This window comes from Syngnathus scovelli, chromosome 3 (assembly GCF_024217435.2).
Source record: "Syngnathus scovelli strain Florida chromosome 3, RoL_Ssco_1.2, whole genome shotgun sequence".
Lineage (NCBI taxonomy): Eukaryota > Metazoa > Chordata > Actinopteri > Syngnathiformes > Syngnathidae > Syngnathus > Syngnathus scovelli.
Genome location: NC_090849.1, coordinates 16,178,942 through 16,198,990, shown reverse-complemented (window position 1 = coordinate 16,198,990; position 20,049 = coordinate 16,178,942). Strand labels below are relative to the sequence as shown.

Sequence of the window (20,049 nt, the reverse complement as noted above, 5' to 3'; positions counted from 1 at the left end):
TCCACTGATAATAATGTACAATATGTTTAAGACCAAGGAGTGTACTAGGCAAAAAAATATTTCAATATACATTTCTTCATGATTTGAAATCCGTCTGCTCCTGTGAATAGTTCGCTGGGGTCACATCATTAGTCATCAACGGCCATCTCTGGCCTCTTTTGTTGATTGTGATCACACATGCTGGCTGTGATGGATCAATGAGGGGAGGGGGGAAAAAGCGGTAGCACTTGTTTATTTAGATGAAGGGGTGTCAGGAAGCAAAGGTGACAAGGAGAGGGTTGAGGCCAGCAGACCACGGCGGGGGTAGTGGGGTGAGCACAAGCGTCTGGATGTCCAGGAGGCTACCGTAGAGGAAGGACAGGCTGGAATGGAAGTGATCACATGAAACAGTCCAATCCACACTTCACTTCCAGCAACACATGCAGACGAACGACATTCTCACTCGGCTGGCTCGTCAAGCTTTGATTATTTTGTCGGTCACATAAGGTCCATTGGGTCTATTTATGGTCGTAAATGCTCACAATATACTGTATTGTTGGATTTTTTTTTCTTTTTTGCAGCTGGAAGACCATATACTATATGTACAAATGTATTGGGACATTCACACCAACATAATATAGACTTTTGTGTTAAACAAAAATATGGCATGAACATCTTGGAATTAATGTGTGTTTTATTAAATACCATGTCCCTGTTTAGCGGTAATATTACTTAACTTTCAAATGTTTCTAACAGTGAGCCCTGGCAGGGTGGTAGTGGGATTTGGCACACATGTATATTGACCTTTCTTCTACACACGGGCCGCTGAGCTTATCAACTGGTGGTGAGCCCTTTGAGGAATTTTGCTGAGACCTTGCAGCAGGAGACCTTGCAACGCCCCAAAAAAATCCTTGCCCACACTGTGTAGAAATAAAGATAAACTCAAGGTCAAACTGATGTATCTTTTGTTCTGAATAACATTTAAGCAAGGATATGTACGTACAAATACGTGGGAATCGGAGATGGTACGGACTGTGTATTTAAACAGAAGCGAAAGCAGATCACAAGCACACACAAGAATTTTCTCTTATTGTATCTTATTTAATGTTGCGACTCTCACAAACTTACGGATCAGATTAAAAATGATACTCTTTTAGGAAATTAACCTGTTTATACATTAGAAATGATATCTTGAGAAATTTCAAAAGAGTTTGTGGAGATAATTAGTGATTGGTCTCTTCAATTCTGATTGTCTCAGTTTACACAGTACGCTAACAGGCAAGTTGCTAAGTGTACATTTTCAACTTGGAGTAAGGCACACTTGCTTTGAGCCTTAAGGCAATCACATTCATTCTGGGTGGTGAAAACAGAGAATGGAACCAGCCTCTTGGACGAGATGTTAGTACTGAGGTTCTTTTCAAAGGATCTTGTTGGTACGTTTCACGCGACACTTGGTCCACTCAGATGTCCATTTCAAACTGTGCGTCATCACCTTAAAAAGAAATAAAGACACAATTTGTATTTCCCTTGTATTTATGAGATGTTGAGGTGTATGTCTGCAGAATCATTTGCTCTGATGACCAGTCAAATCTCAGCCTTTGCGATTACCAAATAACAATTTCAAAACTTCTTTATATGGCAAATGCAATTAATCTTTCAACCTTAATTGTAAAGTCATATTTGCCGTAATGTCTTGTGCAAAAAAAAACATTGATGTCCATAAACAAAATGATCAAATAAAAAACATGTCTCGCAGTGAGTGACACATTCTTACATCCCTGAGGCAAATGAGTTCCTTGCACATCATTTGTCACCTCAAAACATCATAAACTGTGCAAGTGTAAGACTTTTATTTTGAACAAAATGATAATTAGTGCATTACCTGTGCACCTAAGATTTTATGAAAGCATTCACTGTAGCTTTAATTCGACATATTTTTGTGTTATTTTAATTCAATAAATTATAGGGCAGCTTATATTTGACTTGGCTTGTATGAAGATTTTGTAAAAGTTCTCTTGAACATACCACTGGTGTTGTTTGGAGCTGCACCACTGTTGTTTAGTTGTTCTCCATCGCTGGCCTTCTTGTCATTGGTTCCTGCGGAGGGAGGACTTGTCACACCGGGAATGTCTGGAAGGCGCGGAGGGGTCTTGGCCAGCGGAGAGCTGCGACACCCCAGCAGGAACTTTCGGTCATAGATAATTCTGGTACCTTTAGAGTAGACACAAAAAATGCTCATTGAAAAACATGCCTGATTTAACCCAATCAATGCTTTTCTGGACTGCTTTATCCCCATTGCCACATTCAGCTGAAGGTTGCTGATGGGATATTTATAAATTTGCTTTCCTTCTTTTATTCAAGGCAGGAGGTTTCACGTTTTTACATTGAGGAAAATAGAACAATCAAAGTGTGGAAAGGTTGGTTTGGTAGCTGTTATTTGTTGAATGGATGAATCTCGTCAATTATAACCTTCCCTACATACTGACTCCTAATACATTCCTATAAATGTACGTATACTTGAATGAGTGACGTCACACACCGAGCGGCAGTCAATTAATACAACCCATGTACATGAAAGATAATTATATGAGGATGTCCCTCTAACATTACTTGCAGACAAGATTAAAACCGTTTTGTCACCATTGTCTTTCTTTGTTCTGCGAGCGATGTACTTGAACTTGCAGAGTGGAGCGGGTCTTTAGCTTTAGTGAGGAGTTAAAACACAAAATACATGTGAAAACTAATGGAAGTTTGCTGCTCAAGCTGAAACATTTCCTGTCATAAGCGACCGTGAACCAGAGCAGCTAGCATTAGCATAGCTTGTATCGACTGAAGGCAAACTAAATGTCTGCAACATCCATTATCCATGCTCATGGGGGACTCACATGACCAAAGTGATGACGAAAAAATGTACGTACCACCCGGAGTGGTGCTGAAAAGGGTGCCGCCGGGAGTAGTGGAGTAATCTTGGGGCATGTGCTCAGCATCGTGGATGGCCACCCTCCTGATCGACGGGATGGCCGTAGCATTGCTCGTCTGGCAGTCGGTGGACATGTTCTCCAGTCCAGAGTACACGTTTGAAACCAAAGTGGAATGGAGCTAACCAAACAATCTGCTTTTAGCTCCAGTACAGCTGAGCTTCCACCACCGCGCCGTGCCTCGGATACAACAATTCTTGCATAAACAAAAATAAATACCTGATTATCCTTAAGTGCAAATACGTTTAAAAACTGTCACATTTCAGCAGGCGCGTACAAATGCACGGGAGGTTCAGGTTCTTTGTTACGAACTAAACACGTCCCCTTACTTGCACAAACACAAAACCAGACCAGACAGACAGGCTCAGTAACATCTACACATGGACACAGTGAGCGGACACCGCCCCCAAGTGGCCAAATGTATTCAGTATTCAGTAATCTAAAATATATTTCTCAATTATTTCCTCAGCCGCCCTATGTATCAGTCAAGCTCCAGTCACATCTGTGCATGGGTGCGGGGGGTCCAAGGATGCTCCTTGGAAGCCTCTTTGGTGAGGATGTTCCACCACATCATACTGGGAGGAGGCCCCATGGGATGACCCAGGACATGTTGGATTTAAGAGATTATGTCTCCTGTCTAGCCTGGGCCTTCCCCCAGAAGAGCTGGACCAAGTGGCTGAGGAGAGGGGAATTAGATTTTTTATTTTTGGTGTGGAATTTAACAGCTACTATTATGAGGTGCTTAATAAAGTAACCAAAATATTTTGGTTTTCATCACTGTGTAAAATAGAGTTGCATGATGTGCTTGATCATCCAAAATAAAACATCCACAAACACATTGCATTTCTTTATTAATTTTGTAAATGTTGAGCTGGTGTACAGAGTAGGTTGTCAACAGATGTTCTTGGATTTGATTTAATTGAAAGTTTTTTTTTTTTGTACATGTCGACTTAAAATTCATGTTCGCTTCCCCATAACAATAATAAAAAAATGCAAACAAAACAAGTTCAAATACCCGCGAGACCCTTATTCATCCTCAGGTGCAGGCATTACCCAGAAGTCAACAGTCTCTTTGTAGCTACATCTGAAGGTTTGATGCTAAAAGTACATCCATAACATAACTAGAATCCCAGTTGAAACGTAGGGGTGCATAGCATTCTAAGTAAATATATATATTCTCATATATATTCATATACATATATGTATAGCCTTTTATGTTAAAAACATTTTCTGTGCATGTGTGCATTTGCATTCCTTAGTATTGAGTAATATGCTATTGCGTTAATATCCATCCATTCTAAAAGGAATATACAGTACATGTCCTCCCTAATTTTTGTAATGGAAATATTTTTGCGTGAATTGGTACATGGTGTCACTTCTATTATCTCTTCATCAGAATAAAGCGTCTCTCTGCGTGCACATAATAGCAAGACTCCTCCACGTGTCACCATGAGGAAAATACTGTACAGTATAGGGTAAGGCGTGAGGAGGGGGGGCAGGGGGAGGATTGGGGGTGGGCTGTGTTGAAGGAAAATACTCGTCATCCTCTAACCATTGGAGCCACTGGGACTTTTTGTTGCAGCATCTATTGTCTTCATAATAGATCCCCAACCCCAACCCAACCCTGACATCAATAGCAGCCCCTGCTTTAAAAACAAAGCCCTTATGAGCAAAACATAAGGGGAAGTGTAGCGTTACACTTTTTCTCTTGACCTCATTGGTGTATGGAAATGCATCAAACAGAAAAGGGATGCTTAGTGTCAACAATGTTTGTGGTTCGAGTCAAATCAATGTAACATATGCTTGCATGAGGGTGATTGATGATCAACAGCAAGTACAGTATATTTTTCATCTACTATAGAATAGAGTCAATACATTAACACATAACAAGTACAGTATTACCAAGACTTTACATTCATCTGTGGCTGCTAAAAAACAAACACATAATAGATCCATGTTTATTGCAACTTTTTGTGAGACTAATCCGTGGTTGTCAACACAACCCCATAAAGAAAAGGCTTGCAGGTAGTCAAATGATATGAGATGGCACATTTTCCCAAGGTAAATCGATCTTTCGACTTGGGAATTGACTGTAATGGTGGTGACAAAACAAATAGTGAACTACTTTGCTGACGAATGATCAGCATGAGGACATTTTCCCCTAATGTCAAATCAACGGCATCTTTGAACGACTTCAAAAATAGTTTCAAAGAGGCAAAGTGATCATATGTGCAATTCAAATGTACTGACATCATTTCTGAATGGAGTAAAGCTGCGACTAACAGACTGAAAGCCCGACTGTGACCCCCGGAATCCTCTCTCCGTGTCTTTTTATTAGCGCAATTATTGCTTCCTCAGCACAAGACATAATGACAACTAAACACGCTTGAGCGAGGGTGGGCTCACAGTTGTGGCTCAGTCTCTCTTCACAGTGATTGCTGGCCGGCTCTGCTACACGTGGCCAAGCGGACAAACACGGAAGCTCAACATATTGACGGCCCTCAACCAAAACGGGTGACATCCTAATAGCCTCAAGGATAGGGATGACTTTGGATGCCATCAAGGGTTCTGGAGGTGGACAGTACTGCTACATTGTTTCAGGTCATAACGGGAAGCAAAAGTTGTACTTTGGCTCACATTGATAAACATAAACCTCACGAGTATAAGAAAATTGCGACGTAACTTCTCCAGGTTATCTGCCTCTTCCAATGTCTTATTGCGGGAAGGTCACACACGGCCTCCTTCACATCTGTACTGTAACAGTAAATGACATGTCATACTCTCTTTGTGTCAAATCAGAGGGGCAAAAAAGCACATGGAGAGCATGGGAAAAGGTAGGTCACATTTGTATGTTGCTGTCCTCACAAAGATATAGATATATATATATAATTATACAGTATAGGTTCAGATTGAATGGGAGGGAAGAGTACCGTAGCAGCATCAGTGGGATGTTAAACAACAATACACTACAATTTAGTGCATACCATACTATGTACAAGACACTTATCCTTAGGTGATGGTTGTAGCACTGATTTTTTTTTTGTAGTGTTGCTTTTTGCTCAAGGAGAGGTCATAGGTCGCCACTACACAGAGCTCTACTGTAACTGTTGTTGCTCCCGTTTTTTGGAAAGTTAGAATACTGTTTCCTGATTGGATGATATTTTCTGATTGGATCACACGTAGCCTGCATTGCACCCAGCTGATTTGTCCCATGCGCCCCCCACCCCCCCACCCGCTCCCTCACCCACTTTCGGAATTTGTAGCTAAAGACAGGCCATGCGGTGACAGTCGCTCATGCTGACAGACAACAGGAAGCATGTTTTGGGTGCTACTTTTTTGTCTGTTTTGTTTTATAGGAAATCATGCTTCTAGTTTAGGAGTTTGTCCTCATGTTGTTATTTTTTTTTTGTTTTTGTTTTTAAATAAAAAAAAAAATAAAGAGGTTGGTAAAAACTACAATTATCCTTCCGGTATGTGCGACAGCAGTGACTTGGTGCCATTCATTTCCTTTGTCTGCCTTTTTTGTTTGTTTGCTTGTTTGTGAGTGTTCTTCAGTTTGTGTCAGCTGTTGCTGGTCATGTGTCCATGTAGGAGGTTTTGGGGGACGGACTCGACTCCTGCAGAGAATTCTGAGGACAGAGGAACACATGCTCATTTAGAACAATGCCAATTTCCCCAGACCACATTTTCAAACCACTATTGATGATAACAATGACTATTGGGCATGCAAACTACAGTGGCTGAGCCTTTGGGGTCAACATGTACTCCGAACTATCACAGATAGGTTTATACTATTCACTACTGCCGTGAGATATTGAGTATAATTTGTTTCATGCTTGCAACTCAAAACAATTGTATCTGAAATAGTCTTGCCCATTGAAATTGAAATTATGTTAATCCACACTCCAAATAACAACAACAAAATATGAACGTGTTTCTCAATAAGGAAAACGTCACTTTATAATATTGTGCTTTACAAAACAATGTAGTTATAACAAGATTAGGTAGAATTTAGTTTGGAAATCATTGCGACTCATTCTGTTGTATGCAACCTGGCTACGGGTGGCAGTATAATGCACTCACGCAGATAGCATAGAATAAGCATCCAATATCTGGCAAATTGCTTCTTCTTGTGACGTGAAGTGAGGTGAGTTCACTCCCACCATACAGAGCTACTATCATAAATGTGTGCTCCCAAAAATTCTAATCACCAAAAATGACAACTAACAGATTGCAAAACTCAAGTCGGGTCACTTACAGCTCAAGACATTACTGTACTGTAATTGTCAGTCAATTACACAAGCTTGTGGGGGGAAAACTGATTTTGTCTAAATAAAGCTCCTCAACTGTCTTCAACAGTCCACTGGCAGCAAGATACCACCAGATGGTGACAAAGCAATACTGTTATTGCTTTGGCCTCAGCACAAAAAACTATAAATAAGTGAGATTTTCCAGGAAATGTTAGGTTACCCCCTTCAAATACCGTAAAAGTAGTCTTATGAAAGAAATACTTGACCGTATTTGAACTTTATCTATCCTCCACCTCCCTTTGCATTGGATATCCTGTTAACAACATGTAAGCGAGCATAAAGAATCTTGTCGAGCTTGCTGAACGTTCAGCTGTCAATTACTAGAAATACCAACAATCCAAGGAATGTAATAGCCCCCACAGTTGGAAAGGGCAAGTACCACACGCTCACGCATACACACAGATACAATCTCACAAAGACTCACAAAAGCAAGGTCACGTTGACCTTGACAACAAACACACCTCCATCATAGCTCCTCTGAATTCAAGAGTAATTACATTATTCACCCCTCCGACCCAGAACCTTAATCTTCACACACAGGATATTACTACACACGTACAATAAACAAATAGAACAAAATAAAATGCTGCCTTTATAAATGCAATTCTATGAATATACTCAAAATATTGCTGTTGATCAAAATGATTTAGTCGTCATCCTTCAGTTTTGCTGTGCCAGCATCACATAGCAGTAGTATTAGTGGTGAAGTTAAAGGTACATTCAATGGCATTTAATCCACAGAGTGGATTAAATGGTCTCGCCCAGCACACGTCATAACGAGGCGCACTGTGGGTGAGTCCCGTACCTGCGGGAAAGCAGCACTCAGCCTGCCTCACTGCTTAACTCTTCGCAGGCTGGCACATTTCACTATCTGAGCACCTTTCTTCATAGTATCCACAGTATCGGGCTACAGTCGGAGGAAGAGATGGGATGACAGGGACGGAACCAAAGGTGGGAGGGAATATTAGTGAGGCAAAAAGTTGAGGGAAACCAGGGAGGCAAAAAAAAAAGGGGGATGGACAGAATAAAAAACAGTCAGAGGTGAAGAAAGAGAGAAACAAGGGGGAACAAAGAAATGATATACACGTATATAGATATATAAATATACTAAGAGGCAGGCAAGGACAAAAGCGGTGGCTGGCAACTGAAGATAAGAACTGTCACCTATGTGAACTGGAGAAATGAAGGGTGGATTGACAGCACAGAGTCACAATTGAAGTGCTACAGACTTTAATGAGGTCTCATTCATGAAGGCTTCGTCGACATACAGGACAAACACGTGAGGTAGGTGCAGTTAAGTGATTGTTACAATCGCTGGAAACTCTAATTGAGTGATTGGTGAGCATTAAAGCTGGATTGATGACAGCAGCGGAGCAATTTTGCTTTCAACGTACATGCAGAGGAACCTCCGAAGGTGAACGCTAAAGAGTGACACGATATGGAGTTTGAGTAAAACGGTTGGGAAAAATACGCGTCAGACGAAAACTTGACGTGAAATAGCAAATGTGGTGAGACGATTGACCTAACATGACAGTTTCAAACTCATTTTAGTGACCCCATCAAAGAAGCCCAAGTGGTGATAAATGACAAAGAAAACGTGGGATGATGATCAGTACAATAACTAATGCATTTATTTTTACATTATCTATGGCATAAAATCAGGGCAAGAGATTTTAAAAAAATATATAAATGTGAAGTGTCTAAATAGCTGATTGGTGTAAATGTTAGTGCTAATGGTTCTTTGTGTGTAGCCTTTAATTACTGGCAACCATTGCAGGGTCTACCCTGCCTCTTACGCAAAGTCAGCGATTTTAGGTTCCAGCTAAAGACAAGCGCTATACAAATCAATGGATGGGTAGATGGATGGATGAAAGGACTCATAATGGATTGTGTTCAACTTTGGAGGTTCCACGCTTGTCCCACATACATCACACGCTTCTTCTTAACCTCTTTAAAATTATGATCATCATCATAGTGAAGCTCATGCATGTTAAGCTTCTTGGTGACCTTGATAAGACTCAGGAGCTCACTCAAGCCTCACCAAGAAACATGATGTAAATCAAAGCGCCACATCAGATGACTGCATCATCTGATTTGATTCAGTCCATCTGGTCTAAAGGGAGGGCAGGGGAGTGGTGACACAACCAGCTTGCAGATCAGAAGCCCACCTTGCTGCTTTCCCGGCCCAGGATGGCGTAGCTCATGAACTGCTCGGCGTCCACCTCCAGCTCGTTGGCGTCCTGCAGAGAACCGTCCACGCTCACGTCCTGAACGCCGTCCTCGCCCTTGCCTCTGCGCACCACCTTTCGTACAATCTGACACAAGCAGCGGTAGAGTGGGGAGTGGGCCACCGACATTTTCTCAATTTAATATTCATAATAGCATAAAGATGGCATGTTTCAACATAATACCAAGTTGGTAATAATTAAAAAAATATGTTTTTTTTTCAACAAGAAATCATGATTATGACGCATTAAGTTACCAACTATTGTTGAGTGTCCAATAAAATGGTTTTACACAGTAACACAACGATGACAAGTGTCTGACCTTTTTAGTGATGATATTTCCATGCTCGTCCGTAAACTGCTCCTCGCTGACCTGTTCCCCCGGAAGATCTTCAGCCTCATCCCCCTGCGAACCGGAAAGTGATCAACATTCTATAACTAACTTTAGTAGTTATAGAAAACATTCAGGAAAATCAATTGCACAATAAAAGGAATTGGTCTTGCTTGTTGGAACAGGCTTAACCTCAATGTAACTGCTTTAGAGTATTTACGATGACTTGCTTGTAGCTTGTGAGAAAAACAACATTGCCATGACTTTAACATAGATACTAAGCAATGTTGAGAAAAAATTGCTGCAAAAATCTTAAAATATCCAACAGTCAATTAATTATCTGGCCTGGCACCTGGGAGGGGGTCCAAGCATATTTCAAGGCGGGGGGAGGCGGGGTCTAGGACCTTGTACCACCCCGCCAACTCCGCCATTGCGTGTGGTCCAAAACAATATCTTCAAACTCGTACATTTAACTTAACGACTGCAAAGGTGTTCCGCAAATAAAAAAGTCAAATTGCTCTTAATGGCAAGGTCAAATATTGCAGCCAATATTACTGTCCTCCCTCCCTGAGGTACCTTGAGGATGACTCTCCTGCGGACCACCCTTGTAGTGACATTCTCCTCTTCGTCAGCCACGCCCTCCACCTCGCCGAGCTCGCGGTCAAGCTGAACGTGGATGAAGGTGAGCAACGAGCGGACGGAGCCGCTGGCTATGTGCAGCACGTTCTGACAGCTGATGACCAGAAAGGCCAGCAGCACCAAGCTGAAGAGGAGCTCTGTCACCAGGGCCCACATTGCCCCGCTTGGATCAGCCTTGGACTCGCGTAGCCCTTTGACATGCACGCCGCAGAGAGCTCACCAAGCCTTCAGCGACGCCTCTCCCCCGAAAAAAACGAACCCAGCGACAGCTGCTGCCCCCAGCCTGCCTTCACGGTCAAAACTTTGCTCTTTCGTTCCTATCCTTCCATAAAGCGGGGCAGTGGGCCCTTTCCCTCAGGACACGATTCCTTCCCACTGGTGGATCAGTGACACCCTGTCAATGACTTTGGGGGGGGGGTGCATGGGGGGGTTCTACTCCCACCTCTCTGTCGCTTTGGCCATGTGATCTGTGAGCTTTAAATACCTCGAGATACTTTTGTGACATTGGGTAGCCACATACAGCCATTCTTGATGTAGTCATTACTTTTGGCACTTACTGCCTCTTGCACGGATTAACACATACAAGTACACAAACGCATCGCCATGATGGGCAGTTACAAATAAACTGCAGTAAAATAATAATAATGTCTCCATGACTTTGGAATAAAAAGAAAGTCTGATAAAGTACACAAAAATTACTGATGGTCTGGAAGCAAATGTCTATTTGTGCGTCCACATTTCCAAAGTTGAGTTTGTCCTTTACAGTGTGATGTCATGAAAGTCAACACGTGGGACGGACCTGGGCGGGGACTGTGTAACATGAGTAAGACAGTGCGAATTCTTGCTATATTTGGCCCCACATGCTGTTTGTGCCCATTTTCGGCCTTGGACTGGGCTTGCTTTATGTACACTTTGGATATCGCGGGAGGAATGTGATGCTTCTAAGAATGACTAGGTATACTGAGAAAATATATAAATTTGTCAAATTTGACAGCATCTTGCTAACTTAAAAATATGTGTGTAGTGAGTCTTACTCAAATAGGATATGTCATGGCTTATACCGGCAGTCAAACAAGATGATGACTTGCTCTCCATTTTTTACTGTTTGTTAGCAGCAACGCTGAGTGTTTGCTCACCTGTCCTTTGAAACGCACGTCATCCCAGGCTCTCATCTCTGGGGCCCTCTGCGGGAAGCCTAAACCCTTCTCAAACGGCTGGGTGCCCCGGAAGTGCCCTCGTAGAATTTCCGAGTGGCCCATGTCCCTCACGGGCTGCAGCAAAGCCTCTTGGGACAAATGAGACTGGTCTCCGTCTATGGAGTTGCAGCATGACGATATCATGGTGTCAATGACCGGTCTAGATTTTGTCTGGTTGGCCACCCAGGCCTGTGCGTTTGTGACTGGGGTCCACCCTGGAGCTGTTTGTTCTTGCAGGTAGGAAATGAATGAGCTGCCTCCATTTCCACTTCCACCATTAGATGACCTGAAATGGAAGAGCACATGCTCAATGGTAATACACACTAAAATACAGTAATGAGGCTTTACACTTTATTTGAAATGGCATTCTTTCCAATACATAACGGGGAGGCCTTGAATAAACTTCTGTAGTTCCCGTCAGGTACATGCCTTAGTTACAAAATCTAACATGGGTGCCACATTGGTAACCCCTGCTATAGAAAATGGCTGGATCAAAAAAATATAAGATTTGGCCCACTAATAGCCTACACATTTATTTGTATGGTGTTATTTAGGCTCGTGTTCGTGTGAATGAGACCTCAGGCACAATGGACCCCATGTGACATGCAGTACTTCCATTGTATATTGACACAGATTGTTTTTCTGATGGAAGGGGGCGGGGTCAAACTCACCTGTCACCATTCCGATCTGCAACACAGGTGAGACCGGGTGACTCACTGAGTCGGGCATACACCCTTTGCTGTCCTGAAACAAGAGAAAGCCCTTCCTCTGAGCCCTGACACCCTCCTCCTCCTCCTCCTCCTCCTTCTCTTCCTTCTCCTTCATTGCCACCAGTCGTGCTAGCGACGGCCGACAACTCCGAACTCGCCTCTGACCCCTGACCATTGTTCAGTCCGTTAAGATTGATACCAGCGATGGTGCCGCCGAGCGAGGCCGGCGTGGCGGTGCTAAGCGAGTCAACGCCCATCTCCGAATCGTCCTCGGGCATTTCGATTGAGCCGCTCAGCACGACGCCCCCTCCGCTGGCGGCGCTGGCCCGACTGGCCGGCCGACCCAGACTTCCATAGGGCAACCCGAGCAGGCCCTCTGATTCGTCGGCATTACTGCACTCCAGCGAGGAATCCTCAACAGGCACCAGGGATGGGGAGTTGCCCGAGGGCCACACCTGCACGTCGGACATCTCCATGAGGGTGTCCTCCTCTGTGGTGGCAATGGGCGCGCAGTCCAGGCTGGAGACCTCTTGCCAGTAAGGCTCAGCGCCCAGAGGCGAGGGCAGGTTGTACTGCATGGAGGCCGGGGACAGAAGCTCATCCTGCGCCAGCCCATAACCTGGAGTGACACACAGAAAAGCACACTGACACCCGGCCCCCCCACCTTGCTCCCCACCTCACAAGCGCAGCACTGGGAACCTGGGAAAGGGGAGAGCGCCCCTTTGCCCAGGAGCTTGGCAAAATGGGGAGGGGTAGAGGAGGCTGAAGGTGATGGAAACGGGAAAGGACTAGGAAGCAATTACAAGACGAGCCAAAACAATCAGAGAGGTATAGGAGTGCAAAGTGCTGAGAAAAAAGAGCAAGGATTTTTTTGGGAAGATTAGGGGGGTTTCAGTAGAAGCAGCAGCAGACACATATGGACCAACAAAGTTAGACCAAGGCCCACTTGAGACTGATGCTGCTCTGCTGGCTGCCACCTGCAGGGAGACGACAACGGTAACAGCTCCCCCTAAAATGGAGCTGATTCGTCCATCCAACATGCCGTAATCAACCCGCTCGCAACATGTGCCTCTCATCCAGACACACTACATCGCCGTCACACGTCTGCATGCATTCAACCCCGCAGGTTGATAATGTCAGGCTGGAGAGCATGCATGCAGGCAATCTCAATCACATACATACAACACACGCTCTTTGTGGTCTCAAAAAATTCTCATCCAATCAAAACATTTGAACTTACAGGTACAGGAGAGTTTCTATGTTGTGTTAATATTCAGTATTAAATTAGATGAATCACATTAGAGAAGCGGCTGTGGACTCAGGTCACTCCCACACCTGTGACAAATTGGAAGGCTTGCTATATATACTACAGCACAACAGCAGGAGTTCTATTCATTTTACTTTGTTATTCCAAATAACTTGTTGCAATCTGAATGAAAGTGATGAGCTGGGGTGAACTTAAGTTGACGTAAGCAAAGTAAACAGGCTGTAAAGTGGAACATAGAGCATACAGTGAAATAGGAGGAATATACCCCCCCACCCCCCTCCCACCACAAGCATGCGTTCATGCACAGCAGAAAGAGAGCAAGAGGACAGTAAGTGTCAGCGTTTCATTCACTTCATGCTTGAGCACTGCTGAGACTGCAGCAGACATCCGAGACAACTTGCGACCTCAACCACCTTGTGACCTACATGCTACACTGCCTTTCACACTCCAAACTGCTGCAGTGACGAGTGCCTGTTGCTAGTTAGTTATATTGTCTAAAAATATGAAATTCATTGTAAAGGGCCGTAGACCTTTATGTTGTGATAACAAATATAATAGGGGGAATATAATTACTATTTCCCATGTTACCAGTGGTTTACAGTAAAAAAAAAAAAAAGTAAAAATAACCTTAAGTCAGTTAACTTCATAAATTGCAAATAAGCAGTTCTCTGCTACAGAAAACTGCGACAATGCAGTTTATTGCCCCTGACCAAGGTGAGTATTTTGAAATGCTGTTCAAAGTTGGAGTCAGTTGTTTTGAATTCAATTAAGTATCTGTATATATTGTGAGGTATAGTAATTTGTATTCATTTGTTTTACTAAAAATCAGCATCTACTTGTTGAGATCACCAGTTTTTCCCAGCAGTCTGCAATGCAGCATAATAAATTACAGTAGTTATCTAGCTTCCCCTCTTCCATGTAATAAATTAAAACCTATTGGAAAAACATCTGTAAAACAGATGGCGTTGACAGTGTGATCAATAAAATAAAACGAATTAACACAGGAAAGCAAAGCAGTGACACTGATGTGAAATGTACATTACTGTGCAAAGGTCAGCTTTCTTATTTTAATGAGATGTTACTCAGAAGGACAGATACAGTTACCTGGATTGAAAAAATAATTCAGAAGTCTATTTTTGACTTTATATACAGCACTTTGCTGTGGTTGTGCTCTATACAAAAAGTTGTTGGGTTAAGTTGAGAATGTCGCACCTTGGATTCTGACCAGAACAAAGACATCAGAACATAACATTTCAGTCCTTAAGGGTTTACACTGGCTCCCAGTCACCTACAGAATAGATTTTAAAATTATGCTAATGGTCTATAAATCACCTTGGACTTGGGTCCTGAATGGGTCCTGGCCTATAAATCACCTTGGACTTGGGTCCAATGCTAATGAATGAATGCTAATTCAATATAACTCCAGTAGACCTCTGAGAAATGCGAGCCCGAGTCAATTAGTGTTTTTTTTCACAGACCTTTGCACAGCATTGTAAATATATACTGTAATACAGAAATAAAGTGCCAAACTGCACACTTACAGGAGGACATAAATCGGCATAATAGAAACATGATGTTCACCTTGAGCCAAACAGATTGACGAATTAACAAGGGCATATTGGGAATTGGGATAGAGGAGATGTGCGATATGAAATTGATACAAATAGAGTACAACACTTTGATTGTTTACATAAAACAACCCATCAAATGAACACTGTTGACAGAGAATCAGCCACAAAACCACAACATTCATTCATGAACACCCTTGCCATTGGTTACAAAAAAGGTTTCCCACCTTTTTCACCCAAATCATGAAGACCACCGAGGACAGAAAAGAACGTGCATAGTAGGCATGCCATGCAAAGGTACCCGTGGCATGCGTTTTCAATGCATTGTTAGAGATCAGAAGTCATATTGTTCACATCCAACAATGTGTGCGCAAATGCAGCAGAGGCATGCGCAAACAAGGCAAGCAGGGCAAGGGAAGGACATTGTGGGGGAAGAGAAAATAGAAAGGAGAGGGAGATGCACACAGACGCAAAGTAGGGGAGAGAGCAAGGGTCACCTCCCCTCTCCCAGTGGGTGCTGAGTGCACACACAGCCTATGTGAGGTGAATCATTCACACAGCGGACATTTACAAACGTGGGAGTTTCAAGGCTCTTAAAAAAAAAGGAAGAAATCACGAAAGAAAAATGCACAAAAACGTCGCAAGAAAATCAAAGAAAAAATATGGGTCAGAGGTCAACATGAGGTCGGCATGAGGTCAGAGTTCGGAGAGCAGTGAGGAGGAGGAAGAGTAAAGGCTGCAAATGACATGTCCACAGAAAGAGTGGAGGACAGATTCACAGGGAATGACAACAGGGCTCCCAAAATGACATTCAGTGCACCAACAGCATTATTAGTCCTCAAGAAACTCAAACCGGCCTCCATGCAACATCAGGCACGACAAGTTCATCAAAATTAAATAGGAAAGGCTCTCTGGACTCAGAGGATGCATTTTTAATTCTCTCTCTATATATAGTTACGACCGTCGTTCTCAGCAGTAATAAAGTCAGGAATCTGTTTTAAATAAAGACTTAAATTTAAGGGTACGGGAATTGTTATGAAATGATCAAAATTGGAAAATTATTATTTTATTATATTACCACCAATTAGATAAAAAATTAAAATGATAGAGCTGAAAATGCCTTTGGGAGGCAGACAGGACAAGACAAGACGGCAGTCAGATTCACATGTGATGTGATCTGAATTATTTCTTCCTTTCTTTGCCTTTGGTTTCTATGCTTGGTTACATCTCGTTATATTGCTTCCAGTTTTCACAGAATTGCCTGTCAGACCTCACAAACAGGGTTGAAAATGGAGTCAATAAGATGTAAGGCATGTGCGAAAGAAACCACAAGAAAAAGGAGTAAAAAATCTGCGTACTGACTCTTGATCGTCAGGCTTGTGATCGATGTATGGATCATGTACAACAATGTGCTGCAAGAATACTTAGAAAGTGGATGCTTGCCCTGAAGAAAAGATCATACACAACAGTAGGTAGATCTGAGATGAGATCCAATACAGGAGCTACTTCAAAAATTCTCCCTTTACAAGGATAATAATTGGCTCTATGAGAAGGACAGAAAAAGTGTCCAATGCAAACTGAGCCTTATTATCTCTGTAAAGGAAGTTTTGTTGATACAACTCTTGTTTTTGATGTCATTAGATGCCATTTTTTCCCCAATGAGTATAAATAGTGGAAGGCACTACAGGGGATGTACTGCAGTAGGAGTGTCCTGAGTCCATGAGCATTTTGCTGCGGTTACTTCCTGCAAAGGTTTCAAGGCAGCATTCATACGATGGGTGAGGAAATAACAGGGAGGTCTTCAAAGCATGTTAGGGAAGAAGGTAAGATTCATACAAAGTTAAATTTGGGGTAGGGAGCTCACCATTGGTCATTGCAGGAGAGAGGTTTTCTCTTTCGTTATGTCGTCTGCCGAGTTCACGAGAGCCTTGTCTGGCGGGCTGTGCTGGTTGGCCCTCTAACATGGTGACGATGTCCATGCGGTCGATGGTGTTCAGGGCTGTGTACAAGGTCTCCACTGCAGCCGTGCAAGACAAGACATAACAAGATTACTCTCAGGTCAGTCGGTAGCTGCATGGTGAATGTGACATTGGGGCAGTCTGCGCTGACTTTTGGCTCGCTTGCCCTCGCGAGTTGCCCACAGGTTGAGTAGTGCAGAACTTTGCTCCAGCAGGGAGTTGGGATTCTCCACACGGATCTTATTGATGTCATCCACACTGAGCTGAAGCTCACGGGCCAACTCTAAGGAGAAGGAGTCGCAAAAAAACAAAAGAGGTGAATTAAAATCCCTTTTTTCTGTGTCTGTGGTTGGAGGGACGACCTCAACTTTCAAACATGAAAAGCAATATGGAGAACAATTGTGTTAACTTACCAGCCCAGCTCAGTCCCAACTGTTCTGCAATCACAGCCATCTTAAGCTCAGTCCTCTCCATGGCGCTCATCGATGCTGCAATGGGCAAAACATGCGACACTCATTCTCATGAAGAAAATGCCAGTGAAATGTTGCTACCCATTTTGTTTCAATTCTTTATTCATTTAGTTGGTTAACTTTGCCGATTTACAACAAATATGAAACTACTTATTTCACAGTAAGAATGTGTTCAGGTGGGTTTGATTAACCATGAGAAGTAGCGACGTGTGATTCATACCCATGGCAGGTTCGTTCAGCGCACTGTATCGTTCTCTTAGAGCCAGCGGGGTCAAAGTTCGCCTGCGGTCTTCACTTCCAATAACCTACCAATCAAGTTCACAACAATGAGCGTGGTTTATAGATCGATCGGGAGAGAGACGATGTTGATGTTCGCTGACTCTGTGTTGTACCTTGATACATGGAGGCATGGTAATGTTGAGGTTGCACAACACATGTTGACTATCTTCATACTTGGTGGTCTTGCGAAGGAACGACAGGAAGCCCGTGTGCTCTTTGCTACTATCCCTCACCTTGACCACAAGCACAAAAGAAGCAATGAAGACACACGACTGACATGCTGTACTTTTAAATGAACGGTTTAACACCTTCACAGAAACAGGAAGTCTGTTATCTCTAAAAGCCTGGAAGCTGAAGCAGCGAGGCTGCTGGGCAGCCTTCCGCACTGGGATGAGATTCCCAGAACATTCCAAGTGAAGTGGCATTCCCTCCATCACCTGTGAGATGAGTAAGCAAGATTTTTGAATTCTGCTTTTAATGCTTTTATAGTTTTAGCCGACCCACCTCGATGTCCCTGCTGCGGGCCACTTCTGTGAAGTTCTCATGCTGTTCCAGGGTTTTATCCATCTTGTCGTCGGTCATGCAGTAACAACGCAGGCGGCCTTCGCGTAACTCGTTCATCTTGGCGAAAACTACAAACTTTGCCATGTAAGGTACAGCTGACAGCTCTTTGTAGAGAAGGTTGGCAAAGGAGACGGACTCTGCTGTACGAGGACAGTCCGCCAGCCAGAACCTTGGAGCCACAACAAAAATGTGGTACAGTAAATAAAATACATCCGACATTAGGTTAACGAAACATTGAATGTAAATGTTTTTTTTTTTTTAATTGCTACAAGAGGGTCTCAGAGTGCCGGCTGTTTTTAAAGGTGTGGTTTTAGCTCCAGCTCTTGTACCTAACGTTGTCTACTGTGTGTATGGGTGGTTAAATGTAACCAGGTGACCTTACCGTGCAGATACATTGGTTGTAAAACTGGCACATTCTTTTGCATAGACAAGCTTAGTTGTGCCAGTGATGTCCTCCCATTGAGCGGCAGCTGTTCCACCTGAGAAGCAAGATGAGATTTAAGCGACTATGCACAACTCACCTAAAATATTTTCAACTTGTCTTCATTATGTAGAAGCATGTCCTACCTATGACAGAGCAAAGCAGGCGCAGACTGGTGGTATCGCCCTCCCCAGAGTCTCGTGGGCTCTCCCGCCAGGATGGAGGCAGAGGGATGCGGAGGCCGATGGGTCGGTGGAACTTTCGCCGCCGAGGCTCCACCGTCACCACGGGGCTAAAGTTGGCTTGGTTACCAAGCAGCTTAGCTACCAACTCATCTGGAACGGGCTGAGCCTGAGGTCAAATGTAAGTGATGGAGAAGTGGAACACCCCAAGGGTGCAGAAGTGATGAAACAAGATGTACAAATGTGATGGAGAGAGTCATGAATTCAAAAGAGGCAAGATGGAAGGGAAAAAAAGGTGAGAGCAGAGTAAATAAAAGAAAACAAACCTTGCTTTGAATAATACGTAGAGAAAAATCAAACCAAACTGTTTGTACAAGATAATAAATCATTTTTATTGTGTGAGACTTGATATCAAAGGTTTCTAGATATTTTCCCAACAAGGAAGAAAGATAAAACATGACTAAAACAGCAACATAAACATACAACTAAAAAGTGGGTAAAATTTAGGACCACATTAGTAATTTTACCTACATTCGCTTACCATTGACAACATAAATGGTAGTTTTAAGTTAGAAATAAAAATAAATTCTGCTGTCTAACAGACAAGATGAAGGCCCATAAATATTTGCTGTTGCTGAGCCATTGAAATTCTCAATAGTTCCCAAACAACTATATATTTCTTTCCCTAACAGCGCTAACAGTTGGTTTAAAGTGCATGATAATTTGGTGAATTTGTTTCTTCCCAAAACATGGATATATTCAATGCTTAATTAAAAGTGTTACAAACACATGGTTGCCTAACTGCACAAGCGGCCATTTTGATGGTCTCGTGTTACAGAGAGGATGTATCAAGGACTAGTAACTTTAATGCAGTGTTCACATAACTGAGTGAGCAAAGCTACAAATTTAGGGATTTGACTGACATAGAACAGAAAAACCACGGTGGTAATAGGGATGCATGTTAACTAATGG

At 43.0% G+C, this 20,049-nt stretch overlaps 2 protein-coding genes across 7 annotated transcripts in view; both read right to left on the bottom strand.

The window, feature by feature from the left end:
• Positions 1-1,059: 1,059 nt before the first annotated feature.
• Positions 1,060-3,352, bottom strand: LOC125993585 (eukaryotic translation initiation factor 4E-binding protein 1). Its single transcript, XM_049762257.2, has 4 exons — positions 3,177-3,352; positions 2,898-3,078; positions 2,005-2,190; positions 1,060-1,471 (listed from the first exon to the last, which is right to left on the bottom strand). The coding sequence occupies exons 2-4, from the start codon at positions 3,031-3,033 to the stop codon at positions 1,440-1,442; spliced, it is 354 nt and encodes a 117-aa protein (XP_049618214.1). The 5' UTR covers positions 3,034-3,078; positions 3,177-3,352; the 3' UTR covers positions 1,060-1,439.
• A 439-nt stretch (positions 3,353-3,791) lies between these two features.
• The window catches only part of ank1a (ankyrin 1, erythrocytic a), a 62,197-nt gene continuing 45,939 nt past the window's right edge, over positions 3,792-20,049 (bottom strand). For 4 of the 6 annotated variants that reach the window (XM_049762254.2, XM_068650097.1, XM_049762255.2 and 1 more), the window contains 15 exons: positions 19,042-19,246; positions 18,857-18,953; positions 18,415-18,643; positions 18,219-18,347; positions 18,024-18,143; positions 17,852-17,936; positions 17,575-17,649; positions 17,313-17,444; positions 17,068-17,220; positions 12,330-12,987; positions 11,599-11,944; positions 9,815-9,898; positions 9,436-9,582; positions 8,073-8,174; positions 3,792-6,586 (listed from right to left, as the gene is read on the bottom strand). In XM_049762254.2, the coding sequence (XP_049618211.1) occupies positions 8,100-8,174; positions 9,436-9,582; positions 9,815-9,898; positions 11,599-11,944; positions 12,330-12,987; positions 17,068-17,220; positions 17,313-17,444; positions 17,575-17,649; positions 17,852-17,936; positions 18,024-18,143; positions 18,219-18,347; positions 18,415-18,643; positions 18,857-18,953; positions 19,042-19,246 (2,535 nt within the window). In that variant the 3' untranslated portion in view covers positions 3,792-6,586; positions 8,073-8,099. Of the gene's footprint in view, positions 6,587-8,072; positions 8,175-9,435; positions 9,583-9,814; positions 9,899-10,399; positions 10,889-11,598; positions 11,945-12,329; positions 12,988-17,067; positions 17,221-17,312; positions 17,445-17,574; positions 17,650-17,851; positions 17,937-18,023; positions 18,144-18,218; positions 18,348-18,414; positions 18,644-18,856; positions 18,954-19,041; positions 19,247-20,049 lie in introns of those variants that run through there. The other 2 variants (XM_049762253.2, XM_049762256.2) reach the window with 2 other exon arrangements.